General features: G+C 39.0%; 1 protein-coding gene across 1 annotated transcript in view; it reads left to right on the forward strand.

The window, feature by feature from the left end:
• Positions 1 to 15,354, forward strand: part of ACER3 (alkaline ceramidase 3) — a gene marked incomplete at its 5' end in the record, with an annotated part of 37,154 nt that extends 21,800 nt beyond the window's left edge. The window contains 5 exons of the mRNA XM_017735842.1: positions 1,092 to 1,150; positions 4,400 to 4,501; positions 6,910 to 7,014; positions 8,551 to 8,596; positions 9,102 to 15,354. Of these exons, the coding sequence (XP_017591331.1) occupies positions 1,092 to 1,150; positions 4,400 to 4,501; positions 6,910 to 7,014; positions 8,551 to 8,596; positions 9,102 to 9,155 (366 nt within the window). The remainder of the gene's footprint in view (positions 1 to 1,091; positions 1,151 to 4,399; positions 4,502 to 6,909; positions 7,015 to 8,550; positions 8,597 to 9,101) is intronic.
• Positions 15,355 to 16,775: the final 1,421 nt, after the last annotated feature.

The raw sequence follows: 16,775 nt of genomic DNA on the forward strand, positions 1-16,775 counted from the left end.
GTGACTTTTAAAAATAGACAGCAAAGGTTTGTAATTTTTCTGTTTCATGTAAAACAAAGGCAGAATTAGCCAGTAGCTAACTAGAAGCAAGATGAGAAAGTTAAGTCAGTGAACAAGGAAGAAAAAAATACTGAAAGGCTTGTGGGCTGCTGGAGAGAGGCAAAAAGAGGAAGGCACAGTTGCTTGGAACAAACTGCCTTTTGGCAGGAGGAAACCAGTGTTCAGAATAAAAAATATAGAAAGTAATTGAATGTCACCAGTGTTTAAAAGTCCTCCCTGCTGCAGTGACTTCTGCATCACTTCTCAGGCATGACTGGCCACATTTTTTCCTCTTCTTTAATCTGTATATCTTGGAGGTGGTGTTACATGGATTTTTAAATTTGTGAATAAGAAAAGGAGAGTGATTTAAAGATCACGAGGCAAAAAATAAATTATTACTTTGACTTTTTATATAAGTCAGGTGATTGCATTCAAATTCATCAAGCCTCTGGTGAGTCAGATTTTGCTCATGGATCTTTTCAGAGTGTGCAGCCTTCCCACTATATAATTAGATTGTTTGGATTTAATCTGTAATAGTTGTTTGAAATGCTTCCTGGAAAGTTTTCGCCCATACTGATGCTCAGTGTGGGAATAGTGCATTGTCTATTCAGGTGTTTGCTTTCAAGAAAAAATATTAATTAAATATCAGTGAAAGTAGTACAGCTTTCAGAAACAGTTTTAGCTGATGCTTACACTATCCTGGGCTAAAATGCACAGAGAGAGAAGAGAGAATAGGGGTTAGTTACCGGTTTTGATTTCAGGATGCTTTCCGAGTGCCATCTAGTGTTTGCTTTCTGATTCAGAACAGTGAAACATTGGTTTTACACAACTGACCTTTCCTGCAATTGTATAAAGGACACTGTTTATATTCATACTTTTATTTGAAACTTTAACAGAAGGTTTTGTGGAGACGAAGTTAGAAGGAATGCTATTTTCCTGACACTTAAAAACAAAAAAAACCAACAGAGACTTCAAAATGTTTTTACTCCTCTAGTAATTTATAAGATATCTTGAGCCCAACTGCTGAATTTTATCTCTCTTTTTATTTTCAGGTCATGTATGGAACACTAGTTTCCATCATAGTTCTAAGATCTGTTTATATAGTATTATGGTAAGTAACCATTTAATTCAGCATTAAAAGTTACAGCATAGCACTTGCAGCTTTTTTTGGTGGGCTTAACATGAGAAATTGGCAGTGGGAGAATTTCTTTAACTGGGTACATAATGTTAGCTCTCGGGCTCCCCTGGGTTGAAAGGGAATATGACTCATCACCTTGCACTTTTTTGAAGCCACTGGGATACCATTAAACTAAACTGAGATTTCTACACTTATGATCAGTGTTTACTGCCAGGTGTTCTGCTGGTGGCTTCAGCTGTTAGCCTGGGATTTAACCAGAAATGGAGTTTGTCTTCATATTGCTGGGTAAATCTGTTGCTAGTGTTGAAACTCTACTGATGATGCCTGGAGAGTGGTAAGACTACAGAAAGGAACCATCACTTAGTAATTTCCTTTCCTCTTCCCTGCTCAAGTATTAAAGTTCAAATGTAAAAAGTAATAACACATGGTAGTTTTTCTTACAGTTTTGATAGGGTAAAGTTAGGTGCAATATTATGGAAATAGAAATAAAAACTGTAACAAACAAAAGGCATTAAAAGTGTTAGGAGACATTGAGAAGCATTAAAACCATCAGAGCACAGACTTGGTAGGTTAAAGGAAGGAAAATGGAATTTAATCAGTACTGCAGTAAACACATACCTTTAGCTCTCAGGGGCCCATTTCTGTCTATTCCCTGTGAATACTGGTGTTCTCATGTGTTTGGGGATTGCTTCTGAAAATTACTTATTTCTTTCTTCTGTCATCATTTTAACTGTGCTTTCTGTTAAACTTTGTTTCAAGTTCCACATGTATCTGTTCAGGAACACAAGGAAGAATTTAACAAAATGTGAATTTGAAGTATCATATCATACTCAGATATTCTGAGTTGGAAGAGACCCACAAGGATCAAGTACATTCATTGAATCACCTTCCAATTGCTATTTCAGTTCCCGTGGTTTGGCTTTCCCCAAGAAATTCCCACAGACCAAGTGCAAATGTTCACAGACTTTTTTTATTAAGCAAGAAGAACTTAAAACTGATAGTGTATTACAGCTTTAGGAACAATTATCAATTTAAAGGCACTTTTCAAACCCATGAACTGGAAATTTTAATCCTCGCCTAGAGATCTCAAGTGATACTACATTAATTTACCTCCAAGGGGAAATAAATTGAATCAAATTCAAGTCATTTTAATTTTGATCTTATTAAAGGATTTATCACAGTTCTAGTCACTTAGATTAAATTTCTGTCTGTGTAGACAAACTCTTGGACCTGCTATTTTTCTAGTTCTGCAAGTTCCACAGTTATGCATTCTCATTATTTCTGAGGCATTTCATAGTCTTCTGTCTTTACCAGTAACATCACCACCTTCACTCCCAAAGTATCATTCATTGTTTTGCTCCATCTGAAGTTCCACCTACTTTTTGCTTCAGTTTTAGGGGCTTGGAGTGTATTTTCTTAATTAGCTTGATCACTTCATTGCAACAGGGCCCTGCAAAAACTTATTTCCCCTTTGGTGTTATTATGCAAACTGGGTAGAAAGTTGGGATGGGAAGAGAAGTAGGTTTAAACTAGTTCTAAATTTTAACTAAACTACTGCTAATTTTAAATTAGTTCTGCTAGAGAAGCTGTGTCAACCTGAAGGTACCCTTTTTTTTCTCTAAAATTCATCCCCAAGCACTCTTGGATTTACTTCCTCTGCACTGCTAGAACGTATTCCTGTATTTCCATCAGTAGTCCTAGCACTTGGCCAAGTCTGTTCCAGCTTACATACTGACCCTGATTTCTGCTTGTTTTTTCTTACTTCACTTCCTATCACTCATATCTCTTAGTGTGGGGCTTGAAGTCACTCTGAGATTAGAGTGAAAATCCCAAAGAATAGCATGTTATTCCTTCCAGGCTGCTACCTCATCCTATCCTCACCAGTTGTTCCTCTTCCTGCCTGTTCCCCCCATGCTTCTCATCTCTTTCTTAGGTCTGCTTCCTTCCCAAGATTACAACTGGGCAAATGTTATTCTCTGTTCACAAAGCATGTTCCCTATTAATAAGTGATGCCAGTTGATTCCTTCACAAAACACCCCTATTTGTTCCTCAACTATTCTAGCTATAATTACCTAATTACCAGCATGTTTAATATACTATTTTGTGCTCTGTCGTGTCCTGGTCTTGCTTATGTCTCTGGAGCTTTGAGGGGGGAATACTACAGTGTAGTCTCTGCCATGTACTGCATGGTGCTCCACATATTTATTATACTAAACAAATAATTTTTCTAGTTTATATTGGCAGTCAATTTGTGAATATGTACAGCTTGTATCTGGTTAGCTTGCCCTGTGGAGGAAGCTCTACCTGTTGTGTTTTGCACATTTTGTTTCCCAGTGCTCACAGCTCTGAAATGTGCTATAACACACACAGGGGAGGAAAAAGCAGCTCAGGAATGTGTTTTAACCCAGAATCTCAACTGTGCATTCATAATGCTTAAAAATAACCTGAACAGTATGTTGTGGCAGCCTTTCGGGATTGGATTTGGGTTTGCTTTTGGACTTGTCTTATTAGTGGGAAAGGAGCCTTCATGTAGGAAGTTTACAATTCCATGTTCCAACCTGAATGTAGATAGGGAAAGCAAATTTATTAATGATGCACTTTCTTGCACCTGAGTCTTCAGTGTGTTTTCCATATCTTAAAGAGGACTTTTTTTCTCCCAAAATTAAATTGACATTTTTCTATTCCCAGTAGCATTCAACTAAAAAGAACTAAAAGTACTGGGGTTTAATACCATTCATTTGGTTAGTTATTGGTCATAGTGGTCTACATTCACAAAAGAATAATTTTGAAAGACTGTATTTATACAAATCACCTAGTATAGGGATATTGTCTCTTGGAAAAGAGCCTCTTCTTTTGTTTGCTTGTTTGTTTGTTTTTTCAATGAAAGAATATACATGGGACTGAAGAATTAGTACCTTTTAGCCAACTTTAGTTTTCCCACTTTTTGGTTTTGCTCGGAGAGTGCAGTATTTGGGAAAACAATTATAATTATAGAAGTAAAAGAACAGTCTCAGAGACTGAGAGAGGAGAAGTAAAATACAATATTTAAACAGATGAAATTTGAAGTTGGTATTTTCTTTCTTTTGGGGAGAAAACCAAATTAATAAAGCATTTTATTTATATATAACAGTATTTTTGTATGTTTCACATATTTAATGTAGTATATTTCTGTATCTTAAAGCATTCTGAACTAAACTTTGCATTATTTCTCTCTCTCTCTAGGGTATACCCATGGCTTAGAGGTCTAGGCTATACATCTTTAACTGTATTTTTAATGGGATTTTTTCTCTGGAATGTGGACAACATTTTCTGTGATAAATTGAGGTGAGTCTTTTCACTTGTCTAGATAGCTCTTAATAGCTTTTTAGTATAAAGATTGGATTATTTCTGTGGTGCATATTCAAGTCCATCTCATTGTATATATGGTGTGCTGCCTACAAAGCATCCATGAGGTTTTATGCAGATTGCTCATGGCTAGAGTCAGCACTTAAGAGGCCTTTTTTTAACCATTTATAGATTTATTTTGTTATTTCTCTTTAACTTCAAATTAAATTGGGAGAAATAATGTCACTGAGGTAACTCTGAGGATCTGTTGCTGACTAAAGCCTGCTATTCACACTTGAGTGAATGAGTATGTTTTCATCTGAGTGTGTTTTTATCCTGCTGGTTTGGGCTTTTTGGGGTTTCTGCTCTTACATTTCCCAGGAAAATATTAAAAGCAGTAGTTCTGCTTGTTAAAGAAGACATGCAGAACTACTGCTACTACTACTGCTACTACTGTTGAAGAAATACCTATTACAATATCCATGTTACCAATAAACAACACCTAGTTGGAATTCATGTGTTGCTCAACAAGCTGGAGGAGATGGAAAGGTTAATTCCAGCATCCAGAAAAATACATTTTTGACTGTTTGAAATGCTGTAATGCCATGGGGTCTGTGTTGTACAGAATTGTCCTGGTAGGTTGCTTTGTCAGAGCCTAATAACAGTGTGCTGTAAAGAAATCCAAAGTTTTCTATCCTGTCTTGCTCTGTAGTCCCTGTGCTAGGTTAAGCCAACTGAAAGTTAATTCCAACAGAGTATTCTTGAAACTTTTTTCTTAAATGAATATAATACATGATCCTCATCCCTAGAAGCGCTTGATACGGGTGGAATGGAGTAGTTATTTGGCAGCACAAGTGGCTGGGTTTACAGTTACTTTGCAAATATTGGCACCAGGGTTGATTTTTGCAGCTGCCTCACATCACTGGTGAGGTCATTACCCCCAATTCACCAAACCTGCTGAGCTGCTGTGGGTCCTTGGGGCTTTTGAACTGGTTCCTAGGCCCAAAATTGACACCAGCTGCTGAGGCACTTTTTTCCATCCTCATTTCATAAGGGGAAAAAATTTTAGTGTCTTTCCTGTAATACTTGTTTGGTTATGGTGCTGGAAAAAAAAAAAACCAAACTTGTTTACTAGCTTTAATCAGACATCTACAGAGCCTTGGATTTCTCCAGGGGGTATTATAATTTGAACCTTTGGAGAAAATACATTTCAATTCCTTGCAATTCTTTATTCTGTGAAGGTCTAACTTGTGAATCATCCACCTACCTGCTCTGTTTGGTTTTAAAGTTCAAAACTGAGTTTTGATTCAAGGTTTTTTGTTCCATATTTCATTAAATCTGCAGCTTATTAAAAAAAATCAAAATAAAAAATCTGTAACAGTTTCTCTGGTAGGAACCACACACTTCTGATTTTGGGCTTTGAAATTTCCTGCCATCCAAAGGCTTGGAGGTTGTGCTGGACTGACTGTGTATTCCACTGTGTCATTGCTGGGCTGACTCAATCAAAACTCTGTGCTAATATTTGTGGCTGAGCAGCTTTGGACCAAGCACTGTAATATCAAGCAGTAAGGATGTATTCCGGGAGCTGCAGATTTTTCTTCCTTAACACATGCAATCGTTGTTTTCCATTTTTTGTTTTGACAAGTGAAATGAAAGTGAAAAAAAAAAAAAGACCAGCAGATGCAAACATTTGTTCCACCATCAACCAAAATAGGCATTATCTGCAGAAGCCTAGTGAGCAGGAGAAATAAGAGCAATGTAGCTCTTCTCTTTATTTCTTTACCTCCTTCCCTTAGCCCCTTCCCTAGTAGTTCACACCCCATAGCTACAAAATACAAAGCATGTTGGTGGAGTATTTCAGACTCTCTGCTTTAATTGCTTCCTCACTAAACACCCATTTTGTCCCTGTTTTAGAGTTCAACAGAGAAAGGCAAGTTAAGCTTCCATGGACCTGCAGGATAGGTGATGTGATTGCCGGATTTAAAGTGATGATGTCTGATAAATCCCATTTCATCTCTCAGACCTTAAACTCAGCATTTCATCCTATGGACAGAAGTTCACAGGGTTTGGGGGAGAAGAATGGTAGAATTCATTTGGGACTGTAGGATGCCATAAATATATTCCCTGAAATTTGAGTCCAGAAGTTATTGATCACTCATCATATGAAGAAATGTCTGTTTTCTTTAAATGTATAAGAAAGTCAGTTTGCTGATGTGTCTCTGTACTGGCACTGTAAAGTATAACTGCTGCTCCTCACCTGCTGAAAGCCTGATTCCACAAAACCTGACCTATCAAGCACGTGCCTGAGATATGGAAACAATAATGTGTGATCTGGCAATCCAACATTGTGATTTGAGATTGCTTAGCTGGGGAAAAATATCCCACTGCATGATATTTCTTTCTTTCAGAGCACTACGAGAGAAGATGCCTCCTGTGGTGGGAGCTGTGACACAGTTTCATGCATGGTGGCATATTCTCACAGGCCTGGGTTCTTACCTGCATATCCTGCTAAGGTAAGAAATGTTTTCTAAACTGGATGTTCACAGAGATCTTATGAGTTTTCTCAGGTTCAGATGTACTTCAGAATATTGTATCATCCAGAAGAGCAGGAAAATTACTTATTAAACTGGTGTGAGGTTTTCTTTCCTCTTTGCAACTGATCTAAAAACTCTCTAAAACTAGTTTATATTCTTCAAAATGTAACCACTAATCTTTAAACAGTCACGGTTTTTCAAGAAAATTTAATTCAGAAATGGGAACCCTGTGGCAGTTAAACCAAAACCATTTGACAGTATGTGAATTTCAGAATGTAAGCCATTAATACCTGTCTGTTCTTGAGCAGCAATCCTGAAGTACTTGAACATGTTTAAATTTAGGAGCTTAACTGATCTTTTGATAGGCACTGTCGCTCCTGAAAACCAGCAGGCATCCTGCTGTAGTGCAGAAGGATGATGGCTGAAGTAGTTGTAGTGGAGCTGTTCCCAGAGGGGTAGGATATAAGGTTTAGGAGGAGACTTAAAAAAGAGTGTAAGGTAGCAAGTCTAGATCCAGCAGATTTGTCTCATTTTGGCTCTGTACCACCATCTAGTGGAACCAGGGGTGAGGATAGAATGTAAGCTGAAATCTGTGAAGAATTTCTGCAGTTTGTTCATCATATAATGAAATAATATTTTACCACTTAACCGTAACTGAGAGAATGTCTGTTTTACATATACATGCTGTGTAGTTCAGGGAGCTTGATTACATATCCGTTTTTCTACATCTTACATGGCATTCACCTTTTTTGTCAGATGTTAAAATACCTAATAGAAGGAAAATAAGTACATTTCCAATAGATTATCTGATAGCTTATAGTTACATTTATGTGTATATAGATGCACACATATGTACCTATACGTCTGTAAATGTATATATACAGATGTACATTTATATATATATAAATGTATACGTTAAATATGCCAAGGTATGTGGAAAACAGTTGCTCCATTTTGGCTTACAGCTTGTCTGCTACCCTAAAGAGCTTGAGGTAATATTTTAAAGAAAATTCCTTACAGGAATCAAGCATAGGCAAGGGTTTTCCGACATGCCACAAAGTGGCATCACCACTTAAAAGTTGTGAGGTCATTCACAGGAAAAGATCTACTGAGAGGAGAAAGTGTCTAAGAATAAAAATAAGATATAGAATCAAGCTATGCTGCTTTTTACCCCTTTAGCATCTGCTAGATTTTGTGGTACACTGATTTAATTTCATCCTTCTAGAATGACAGGCTCGAGTCCCTGTTTAATTTTTTTTTTTTTTTGTACCTCTCAGGGTTTCTTTCTCCCCACATAGCTGATAGGGTAAATTAGTTTGCTGATTAGTCTGCTACAGAGGTATTTACTGGAAGCTAACATCTCCTATTTCTACTAAATCTAGGCAGAATAGGTAGCTCTGCAATCACAGAAACAATTCTTTTCTTGTTGGAAAATAAAACTGGGTTCAGGACATCGTTATTTTATGTGCTGCCTTAGACCTGAAATTTTAAGCATGCTTTTTTCCTTCTCCTCAGTTTATATACAAGGACACTTTTCCTGAAACACAGGCCAAAGGTGAAGGTAAGCTATTTTGTGTTTATTAATGTACATTTGAATATCTTGTGCTTTGATCTTGTGGTGGGGCTCAATAATTATGCCTGTTAGGACTGTCTTTGAATTCTGCTTACATCCCAAGAAATGCAGTTGAAATTTTCATAGAATCAGAGAATGGTTTGGGTTGGAAGGGACCTCAATGATTATTTAGTTTCAGCCCCCCTGCCATGGGAAGGGACACCTTCCCCTAGACCAGGTTACTCAGAGCGCCCAGGTTACTCCAACCTGGCCTTGAACATTTCCAGGGGTGGAACATCCACAACTTCTCTGGGCAACCTGTGCCAGTGCCTCACCACCCTCAAAGTAAAGAATTTCTTCTTAATAATATCCAATCGAAACTTACTGTCTTTCATTTTAAAGCCATTCCCCTTTCATCCTATCATTAGAATATGTTTAATAGTGTTTGGTTTCTGTTCCAAGAAACATAATATTCCAAGGAGTCTTTCCCCTATTCCTATTTTTCTTTTGACAGTTTGTTTTTGGGATATGGCCTGTTCTTCTGGTGGAGCCACCCAAGAAGCTTTGACAGAGCCCTGGGCAGCAGCACGCGATCACCTGGCCTGGCTGAATAAAGCATTTCAACAGTTACTCTGGCTGAAGTGTCAAAATTATGGATCAATCCAAGTACCATTGCTATTAAAGGACTCCTCTGTGCTGTGAGGCCAGTCAGCCAGAACAGAGCGAAGAGCTGGCACACTAGGGAAATAGCATTTAGTGCAGCTTTATTCTAAGTTGTTAAAACAAAGATTAAGACACAAGGGTTTTATGTATATATTGTATAGCTGATGATACTGAGGTAATATTTCGTGCTGGTCACAGAAAACTAACCATTTTTGAAGTGGATTGCACACGTTTTTTCATTCAGTTTTTGTTCTTTCTGTGGTCTAAACTAATATTAGTAACTGAATGACAAAACCAGGCCATTGATGGCCAAGCTAAGCGTTTGTGTGGCCTATAGTGAACTGAATGCTTAACCCAAACTACTTTAACCTTGCACTTTTATAGAATTAATGAAGTATGTAATGGTTGATTTAAGCCTTTATTCTATCTTGCTTTTCCACAGCCTCCTTTGGCAATTTATATTTTAAGCAAAATGGTTGCGATACCATTAGTTCATTTTGTACCAAGCTTCCATTTTCTCTTTAGTCCAACCAAGAGGTTCATCATGGAGGATGTTCCAGGGTGTGACCAGCAGAAGACACTGAAATGGTGAAGCCTTATAGATGTTCTTGTTTGTGTCTGGAAACTCAGTTCCTAATTTGTTGGACCAGTGATTCATCACAAAACTGTAGAGTGACTGTAGAAAGATAAGAAACACTCTTTTATTTTTTTGTAATTGTTATTTACGTACGTCCTTTTCTAACCCTGCCTTTAACTTCCCATTTCCCATTCATACTACAGATTGACAAACACCTCAGATATGCTCTAGTTTAGCTTTGAATTCATCTTTCTCTTATTTTACAAGTCTTAAATAGTGGTCTAACTTTCAGATGCATCTTCTTATTCAGAAACAGTGAAGGAGGTATAAAGAACAAGACTGAGGTTGACGATACCCTCAAATATAAGTGGCAGCACTTTGCTTGCTTTTAATCTATCACATGGTTAGTCTGTGAGAAAGCTGACCACCTTTTAAAACCCGACTTTGGGGATTAATGGGGGAGACAAACCCTCTATTTTCTGCAATTTTTATCTACCCAGCTGATGGAAGTTAATAAGTAAATGTAAAGAAAACATTAAACTAACACAGTTTTTCAAGATATACCTCAAGTGAAGGCTGTGGTTTTGACGTTCTTGATTTTGGGGCAACTAACAGAGTCTGTGCCTACTTGCTGCCACGCTATGCAATTTTTGTCTGCTTTTGATGCTCTGAGGGATTTATCCTTCTTGCCATGAAGAAAAAAAGGGAAATGCTCAGAGTGATCCAAAATCCCATTCTGTATTGATTTACAACATGCTCACAGCAGTAAAGCATGGTAATGTAGCTGTAAAGCTGTCTGCCAGGTCTCAAAGTCCTGACTATTGAACAATCAGTGCTGGCTAAAATGGTCTCCTCCCTGTAATGTCTTTTTCTTTGTCTGCAGTTTCTCTGCATCTTCCACGTCCATCAGTAACTCTCCTACTGACATGAACCTCCAAATAAAACTGTGGCTTTTGTTATGCGACGACCCTGGACCCTTGAGATCAAATAACACCAAACTCTGGGCTGGAAAAAGATACTTAACCTTGAGTGAGTTCAGTGAGGTTTAAGCACGTGCTGATAGCAGTACATTTCAACCTGTACATCCCTATAAAGACACCTGAAGGGTAACTTTAGAACAGCTTTGCTATCTGTAGGCTCCAGTTCCATAGACAAGGTCAGCATCTGTGTTGGGAAATTTGAGCGCTCTTCAGACTGAAAGAAGTTAGAAGAACTAGCATAGAGGCAGGAAAAAGCTGTTCTGGATCAAGTGTCTTTAATTATCCAGAAGGCATATTTTTTGTAAAGAGATTTGAGAACTGTTTCAAAAATGTAGCTTGAAAATAAGTGCCTGCCTGTTCACCTCCAGGCTTTCTCAAGCATTTTTCCACAGACTGTATCCCATTTTCTTATTTAGTATGTTTACATGTGTTCATAAGTTAGGGAAGGAGTCCCGTAAGAGAAGCAGTGCAGCAGGAAGACATATCAACAGTGACTTGTGACATCTGCTAGGTATGGTATTATTTTTATGAAAATGAAAAAAAACTTTATTTTAGTGGCCTTAGTATTGTTACTGAAGGATCTGGGGGCTCTGTTTAGTTTAGTAATTGCAAGAACCAGAGTGTCTTGAAAAGCCACTTTCTTATTGATCAGGCATCTCTACAATGGAATATTTTAAAGAAACTTGTTGATTCTTCTACACATTTGCAACAAGGAAGTGTATGGTGGGGGGTGGTTTTCAAGTCTTATTGAATTGTCAGGATTTAAAAAAAGAAGTTGGAAAAGCTCATATTTTAATTTTATGCTGCTGTTAGTTTTTCATTCATGTATCATTTGTTGTTGATGTTTTTATCTTTAAAAAAATTATGCAAATTGGCTTCTTCCTACATTCCAAATGACCAAAAACGTGCACACCTCTGCCACTCTGCCAGCAGCCTTTCTTTCAACAGGTTATATTAGACCCTGAAGAATGTAATTTACCTGTGTATCCTTCTTAGCATAAATAATCTAAAATCATGGGTGCTTTGGTTTGACTGCCTTACTGATCTTGTGAGTGATATTGAAAATGACAAGCTGGTTTTAACTGCATGTCACTAAAATTCAGACTGCCTTTTCTAGTGCCTGGAAAGACATACATTCTTGCTCCTGTAATGTAATTACGTTAATTAATTAATGTCTGTTAATTGCTTTTTATTTGTATCATTTGTATGACAACGTTGATTTTTTTTCCTACAGACCTTAGAGCAGCATATCCCAAACTTTCTTGCACTACATCTTAGAAAGTCATGTGTGATCCTGTTTTTTGAGTGGGATTCAGAGAGCAGCTACTTTAAAGAGAATTATGGGAGTAGCAGGTGTCATTTGGTATTAATTCTACAGGATGTGTTGGACAGACTTGATAGCAATGAATTCTCCTATTCCTTAATATCTATGAAGAACCACGAAATCTGCCACCATACATCAATTTGACACAAATGAGCAGCAAAGTACCTCTGCAGTCCGTGAGCTGAAAAATTCTTTCTTGAAAATAAGAGAAAAAACTTCAAAATTACTCTCACAGTACAGATCAAACCCATACCTTATTCTGGGAATTTAGATTTTTTGGATACAGCTCAAGACATGAATTCTCCAGAACTAAAGATGTGAGGAGGAATCTCATCCATGTTTTGAAGGCAGTGTTGTTGGCTAGCAGTATTAGTCATCTCCAGACTTCATCTTAGTGCTTTTTCTGTTAGCACAGGCATGATGTGCTGCCCATGAGTGTTTAGAAAACTCTCCCCAGTCAGAGTTGGAAGATGCAGTCATGCCACTTGCTGATCTACCTCTGTCATGTATTGTACCATACCTGTGCCCTTAATTATATTTGCCTGAATGTGTGCACGTCAGAGCAGCCTGACTTAGACCGTGCAGCCCCTGAGAGTGGCAAGAGTATTGTACTGATTCGTGGCTGCCTCTCTTCACTCTCCTGACTTGTTTGGTGTCTGTCATTTACAGCTTGTGCTCAGTCTGCCACTCGTCTGTGTGTAAGTCTGGCTGCTTTAGAGAGAGATTCGAGTAGGAGGACTTCAATTCAGACAGGTGTAGCAAAATCTTTTGGGAGGGACATGATGGAAAATATTGCTTTATAATTACTTTCATTCTATTTTAATCCTGTTTTGTGCTGTCTTGCTTGGCTAAAGCTGATTCGTATGATTTGAAATGCAGTTGATTCTTTGGGCCATAGTGGATTTGCTTCTAACACCTCGTTTCAAGCAGCTGAATGTCTTTTTCAGCAAACACTTCCACATGAAACTCAGCAACAGAAAATCCTCCTAATACCACCAGTGTTTCTCACCACCTTGTTCACTACCACCTTGTTTAATCTGCGTTTAAGAATTTCAGTAATACCATTTTTTTTAAAACCTGTTTCTCTCTGTGGATATATTACAGCATTTAATAGCAGGTGGTGAAACAATTCAGTACAGCCCTGCTCAGGCAGCAGCACTGCTGTTTTCTTTAGCAGACATCAGAATTCAGGAACACACATCCATTTTGGGGTAATCTGTGCCCCATAATTTAGATTAACATATTGAGGTAAAACTTTCGGTTTACTTTAAACCCCATCTGCACTTTATAAGTAGGCACTGGGAGGCTTTAACTGCAAAGTGCTGTTTGACTGAGAGACTTTATCATGAAGAAGGATAAATGATGGAGTCTTTACTACACATGAGCAGAGCAAAGCCAGAAGGAGATTAAGAAATCTTACATGAAAAGAAAATAACAAAAGATTAAGCACAGAATCCTGTAGTATTACGTCAACCACCCTCCTGGTATCTGCACTTTAGATACTTGAATGTCTTGTTATTTATACTTTTAACTTCCCATGTTGACTCTGCTCTCTTCACCACAGAAGTGATGTAGTTTCTGTTACATTCAGTTCATTGTAGATGACTTAGGGGCTGTTTTATGAGGATGGAACATGACACAGATTGTTTCATACATGAATGAATGCATTTCTGATCCATCTGGAATGTCCTCTGCCAGCTTTATTTGAGTCTGTAACCTAAAGACAGAGAACATCCTGTGTAACTTAAAATTGGTTTGGGGTCTCTTTGTTCAGTTCCTCACGCACAACTGCCTACAGCTGCCAAGTGCCTGATCTCGCTGTTGCAAGGCTTTTCTGAGAGCTGGGGCTGTGTTCTCTTCTGAGGTCTGTAAGACAAGGTCTTTGGTAGGTGGGGGGTCAATTTTTGTTGAAAATTCTCATTCTGCAGGAATCACAGTGCTATTTTTAGTGGTTTTCCAGCTAGTTATCCAGTACATGTCTGCCTCTGTTTGACTCAAACTTGAGCCTGACTACCCACCTTCCTGATGCTGTTGCCTCTTTCCAGGCTTTGAAAGCTGGCTGAGGGATTTAGCAGTGCAGCAGGTGTTTGTTTTGGGTTGTGTAGTTCAGTGACAGGCCGTTTGTGGGCGCAGCAGTCAAGCAAGCACTTTATGCAGAGCCCCCTTATCGGAGCTCCCAGCCAGATGCTCTAAACAGGGCTGGGATAGGGGTATTCATATGTGCAATTTGGGAGGCAGGTTTGGTGCCTGAACCTCTTACTTTAGAAATCTCCCATTTTACATGTTGAAAATGTTTAGGTTTGACTAAGTATGTAATTGTACATTTAAGAAGAACCAAGTTCAGAGTTCATGTGAGACCCTAAACCAGTGCCTGCAATTTTTTTTTTTTTTTGCACACATACCACACAAATTGAATCTGCCTGATGTTAAAGAGCAGATTGTCAAGATTTTTAAAAATGCAAAGATAAAGGGTCTTTTGTTTATTTGTCCACAGGAATAGCTATAAGCACAATCTTAGATTCCTCATTCTGTCCCCAAAGCTCTGGAACATACATACGTTTCTCCAAAGACAGTGTTAAATAAAATGGCTCATAGCAAGTCATGTACCAAAATGTTTTCTACATTAAAGCTGTGGAAGAACTTTGTGTATACTACTGCTCCCTGGATTTTGGAAGAGAGGTTTTCAAGCAGCTTAAGCAGTAGTTAGTCCTTAGACTGAACAGGAACTAATTTTTCTCATGATTTTCCAAATTGTTGTTGACTGTTTCATGTTGACAGTTGATCTCGGCTTAATGCACAGATGATGTTACTGTCTGATCAAACAACATCTGTCCACCTGGAGTGGACAGGAAATCTCCTGTGCATTATGTGACCAAACTTTCTAACATTGACACTATGACTTCTAACATGTGATGTTTCTTCCTGAAATTCAGTACATTGTTGCAGATGGATAGCAGCACTGTGACAGATGAGTAGCAGTTGATTTGTAGAACACACCTACGTTGAGAAACGCTTATTGACAATTTTGATATGCTGAACTGACTCTTCCTACTAAACCAGCTGGTAACTAATGTTAGGCTTATATGTATCAGCATATCTTGTTTTCCAAAGCACAGTAGCTTTGAAATATTTAATATGTTTCATTTGTTATTCATGCTGCAGTCAAGCACTAATTTGTGTCTTTATAGTACAAACTATTAAAGAATTTTGTTTTAAATACTTCTCCCAAGTGGTTCTTGGCTTTTGTGTTGCACAGGGCTGGCGAGTTCATCTGGATGCTGTTCAGTACATGGGTGGTTGTACGTCTTGGCTGGTGGTGTGCAAGTAGCACAGCAGGATTTGTGTGTCCTGCCTGGATGGGGCAGCTGCCTGCCTGAAGCCAAAAGCCTCCATGGCAGTAGGGTTCCCCGATCTTTCTGCCTTGTGCTGGGGCCCTTTGAGCACTGGGCCTTGCTCGGAGTTGTAGTGTTGGCTGTAAATACTGCAGGACCTTCTTCCCTTCAAAGGCCTTCCCCAGCACACACCGGTTAGAGGGGACCTCAGGTATGGGACATGGGTAGGAGAGGAAAAGGGCAGGAGTCAGGGGAACATGCAGGCAGACCAGAGTGTGCAGTTTGCACACTCTTTGCTTCAGCCTTTTCCTCTTCCTTTCAGTGAGAGAGGAGGATAATCACTGCAGGGCAGAACCTCTCCAGGCAGGAATTGTGAACAACCAGGCACTAATCCAGCAAGTCTCATCACTCCCCAGCAGCCAGAGTCTGGTAATGACCATCAGGTGTTTTCCCCACTTCTGGCTGTTCTCCCAGGTGCTCAGAAACCCCATTTTCTCCTGCTTATCTCTCTCAAAGCTGTGCCTCTGCAGGGACAGCCTGGAGTTAACTATTCAGGGGCCAAGCCACGGGGCAGCAAACCTCAGAGCCAGTGGTGTAAATGGCTGGGGCAAGCTGTGCCACCTGCTCTCAGTGGTGCTGCGTACAGAGGCCTATCCAGACTCTGCAGACAAGTGTTGCCAGAACCCTGGGGCTGGGTGAAATCCAGCTTTGCATATTGAGCTTGTGGCTGGCCTAGAACTGAGTAATACTTTGAAATTTCCCTGGGGATAAAAACATTGTGGTTCTGTAAAAGCCCTCCTCCCAACCAGAAAATTGAATTTTGAGCTTGATGATTCCCTTTCAAGATTGCCAGTTTACTTGCAGCTTTATTAATTTCTCTCTTTCCCCCATTTCAACTCCCCCCTTGTTTTTTGGGGTTTTTTTTAATTCAACCTGTTCAAAGGCTAGAAGTGAAAGTCTAAACTTGCACCACTTAAATCCCAATGGCTCTAATCACAGATTTGGCTGCTCATGGTGCTGTATGGAGACAGTTGCTGCCAGTTAGCAGAGGAGCTGACTCTCCAGCCTGGATATCTGTTCCAAAGTTCATGGAGATGGATGAGATAATGCAATCACTAATGGAGCTGCGATGGGTTTGTCTCTTCTGTGGGTCATTTTTGAGGGCTCTTCAGATGGGTCCCCATGGGGACATGGACCATGGTTGTGCTGGCATGGGAGAGGATCAACAGATCAAGGACAAATATCTGGATTCAAACTCAGTTACCCAAGAGCGGATAATGTGATGAGCTCAAGAGGTCCCTTCCACCCTCAG

The sequence above is a fragment of the Corvus brachyrhynchos genome, unplaced genomic scaffold (assembly GCF_000691975.1).
Source record: "Corvus brachyrhynchos isolate BGI_N302 unplaced genomic scaffold, ASM69197v1 scaffold44, whole genome shotgun sequence".
NCBI classification, from domain to species: domain Eukaryota; kingdom Metazoa; phylum Chordata; class Aves; order Passeriformes; family Corvidae; genus Corvus; species Corvus brachyrhynchos.